Raw genomic sequence first — 2,220 nt, forward strand, 5'->3', positions numbered from 1 at the left:
TATTTTATTATTTTTTATAAAATCTTAAAAAATATATATAAAACAAATGTACGCTTATTTTTTATGACCTAGTGCTTTTTTTGTGGAAATTCAGGTTCAATCGACATCACGTGAAGTCGTGAAGTTGATAGTTGAGAGTCGTTAGATAAAAATTTAGTCAAATAAATTAAATTATTTAACAACTTTCAACTATTAACTTCACGTGAAGTCGACTACACTTGAGTTTTTACTATTAGAATATGATATATATTTGATGTGTTTGAATAGTGCTAATTTGTTTTTATCTATTTAACTAATTAATTACAGAGGATGAGAGCGAGTTTAATTACGATGAAAATAGTGATAGAGGACCATCTCATTGGGGAGACATAAAGCCAGAATGGAGGACATGCAAAACTGGAAAAATGCAATCACCAATTGATTTAAATGACAGAAAAGTTCAAGTAGCAAAACTAGGACCCCTTAACTTGAACTACAATCCCTCCAATAATGCTACCCTTAAGAATAAGGGTCATGAAATACAGGTAAATATCATTTTGATGTATTTTTTTCAGGTAAAAACTCATGTACAGTTGACTTCACGTAAAGTTGATGGCTGAAAACGGTTAATTTAGATAATTTGATTAATTTGACTAAATTTCCATCTAACGGTTCTCAGCCATCAACTTCACCTGAAGGCGAGTACACATGGGTTTTTACTTTTTTTTTTAATTAGTAAAACAAACTTGATCATATAGTGTCACCATATAATAATCATTAAGCAAATAAAATTTGACTCCCTTATTAATTTTTTTTCTTTTTCAACTTATTTGTTTGACTAGTTGGACATTCATGAACCAACAAGTTCTCTACAAATTAATGGAACCTCTTATACACTTGTCAATTTACATTGGCACATTCCATCTGAACACACCATTAATAGACAAAGGTACGTAATATACATACATATATACTAGACATACATGCATGCATGCATATACCATTTCTGACTTTTTGTTTTGCATTGAAAATACCAAATACGTAATCTTAATGGTAAAAACTCAAGTGAAGTTGATTTCATATGAAATTGATATCTGAAAGTCGTTAGATGATTTGACTGATTCAACTAAATTTTCATCCAACGACTCTTAGGTATCAACTTTACGTGAAGTCGACTTCACCTAAATTTTCACTATTCTTCGTACATAAGTTACTCCATCGTCACATTTATTTTTCTTCTTCTTTGTGTTGATCTTTAATTTCACACTAAAACTATAAAAAGATTGTTATGAAAAATAATATTATTGAAGACTCGTCCACACAACAACTATATATAGACTCGTATAAATATACACCCCCATATAATTATTTTTTTTAAATAAATATATTATTTTATTATAACCAGTTGAATCTCAATTGAACCTTTTACCACCTTAATTATTTCCAATAATTACTTATGAGTAAAATTAAATATATATTGTTGCAGATTCGATCTAGAGCTACATCTGGTGCATCAAACTCCAATAACTAATCAAATAGCAGTAATTGGAATACTTTACAAGATTGGAACAAGATCAGACCCAGTATTGTTATCGGTACAATAATTTTTGCACTCAATAAATTTATTTATCTCTCGTAATTCTAAATTATAAATTGTAAATTGTAATTAATAATTTTGTAGCTAAAGGAACCTTTGGAGGCACTGAATGGATCAAGTGCCGGAAAGAATGTATCAGTGGGTGTATTTGATCCAAGGGTGGTTGGCATTGGCAATGACACAAAATTGTATTACAGATACATGGGTTCGTTGACTACTCCTCCTTGTATCGAGGGTGTTACTTGGACCGTCCTTAAACAGGTCATTCAAATTTTCAAACTAGATAGAAATATAGTTAATTTTATTTAAATTTGATAGTTGAAAATAGTTAAATAATTTGACTAAATTTTTATATAATAATTTTTAATATCAATTTCACGTAAAATTGACTACTATATCTGAATTTTTACCTTCCAACTAATTTATTATTACTATAAATTGTTTTATATATTGTTGTGAGAATTGGATCGAAAATTAAAAAAAAATGTCTGATTAACCAAAAACTAATTATTGAATCAGTAGTATTTATTAAGATAAAATTTGATTATAAATAATTGATTAATTGGTCAAATCAATCTCATTTTATAGTGGTTAATTGATTTAAAATAAAATATATTTTTTAAAAAAATTATATATTTCTTATA

At 27.7% G+C, this 2,220-nt stretch overlaps 2 protein-coding genes across 2 annotated transcripts in view; both read left to right on the forward strand.

Moving 5' to 3' along the window:
* Positions 1–2,220, forward strand: part of LOC107477108 (UDP-glycosyltransferase 86A1-like) — a 7,116-nt gene that overhangs the window by 2,220 nt on the left and 2,676 nt on the right. The gene's annotated exons all lie outside the window — the stretch shown is intronic.
* LOC127745747 (alpha carbonic anhydrase 7) lies at positions 307–1,687 on the forward strand (the record flags this gene model as incomplete). The annotated part of the gene is given in 4 exon segments (XM_052259388.1): positions 307–524; positions 822–928; positions 1,466–1,574; positions 1,661–1,687. Coding segments are annotated over 4 exon segments (461 nt in total), but the record flags the coding sequence as incomplete, so codon positions are not given.

The sequence above is a fragment of the Arachis duranensis genome, chromosome 3 (assembly GCF_000817695.3).
Source record: "Arachis duranensis cultivar V14167 chromosome 3, aradu.V14167.gnm2.J7QH, whole genome shotgun sequence".
Lineage (NCBI taxonomy): Eukaryota > Viridiplantae > Streptophyta > Magnoliopsida > Fabales > Fabaceae > Arachis > Arachis duranensis.